This window comes from Micropterus dolomieu, unplaced genomic scaffold (genome assembly GCF_021292245.1).
Source record: "Micropterus dolomieu isolate WLL.071019.BEF.003 ecotype Adirondacks unplaced genomic scaffold, ASM2129224v1 contig_7995, whole genome shotgun sequence".
In the NCBI taxonomy this organism is placed as follows: Eukaryota; Metazoa; Chordata; class Actinopteri; order Centrarchiformes; family Centrarchidae; genus Micropterus; species Micropterus dolomieu.
The window spans coordinates 1-982 of NW_025736981.1; the positions used below are offsets into that span (position 1 = coordinate 1).

Sequence of the window (982 nt, forward strand, 5' to 3'; positions counted from 1 at the left end):
AGCAGCAGCAGCAGCAGCAGCTGGGAGGAGAGCAGGAGCCCCGGGGTGCTGCAGAAGGACGGCCACTACAGCTGGAGCAGCACCCTGAGGCTCTCTGCAGACCAGTGGAGGAAGGTGGGCTCTGTGACCTGTGAGGCCACCCAGGGCTCCCAGACTCCGCTCTCAGAGACACTGAGGAGAGACCAGTGTTCCCAGTCCTGACCTGACTCACTGGGACTCTGCTACTGGTTTTCCTCTGCTCCTGCTCTCACTCTGCACTCTGGAACTGTCTCTCTCTTTTATTTGACATCTTTCAACAGCAAGATTTACTAGCTTGTTGCACTGTTTCAATATTATTTCAGTGTTTCCAGATAATAAAGATCTTTTCATCCAATCAGCTGTTTTCATGTTTATTATTATCAAAGTGTCTTAATAAATGTTCTCTTGATGGTGTCGGTGACTGTTTCACATCCAGAGAACAACAGTTTAACGTCATAATATATTTCTAAAGTTACAGAATATTCAGAGTTTACAAACTCAGACAAAACTCCTCATTATGTTTTGGTTACTACAAAACAGTGATGGTAGAAGAAGTCCATCATTTTTCATTCATTATGAATGCGTTGATGAATACTGTCGTCATTCCAGATTACTCTGCAGTAACAAACCTTTGGAACAAACCCATGGTAGGTACATTTGACAAACTGACTTAAGATTAATAACTTTAATATTTTTATTGCGTAGGTGAATCCAAGAACATTATTATATGAAAAAAATATTTTACCAAAACAAAAGCACAACATTAGTGTAATCTGCTATTCTAACCAGGAGCTATTTAAATACTGATTCTGCTGAAGAACCACAAAGAAAAATAAAAGATGAGAAAAGGAAAGAATTCAAATGTTGCTGATTTACTTTCTCCATAAACCCTTTTAGATATCAATCATTAAATGCATTTTTGTTTTGGAAAACAAAACACACAGAATAACTGAAATATGTCATA

General features: G+C 39.0%; 1 gene segment (V, D, J or C); it reads left to right on the forward strand.

Annotated features, from left to right (window-relative positions):
- Positions 1-7: 7 nt before the first annotated feature.
- LOC123965019 lies at positions 8-373 on the forward strand (the record flags this gene model as incomplete). The annotated part of the segment is given in 1 exon segment: positions 8-373. A coding segment is annotated over 1 exon segment (194 nt), but the record flags the coding sequence as incomplete, so codon positions are not given.
- Positions 374-982: the final 609 nt, after the last annotated feature.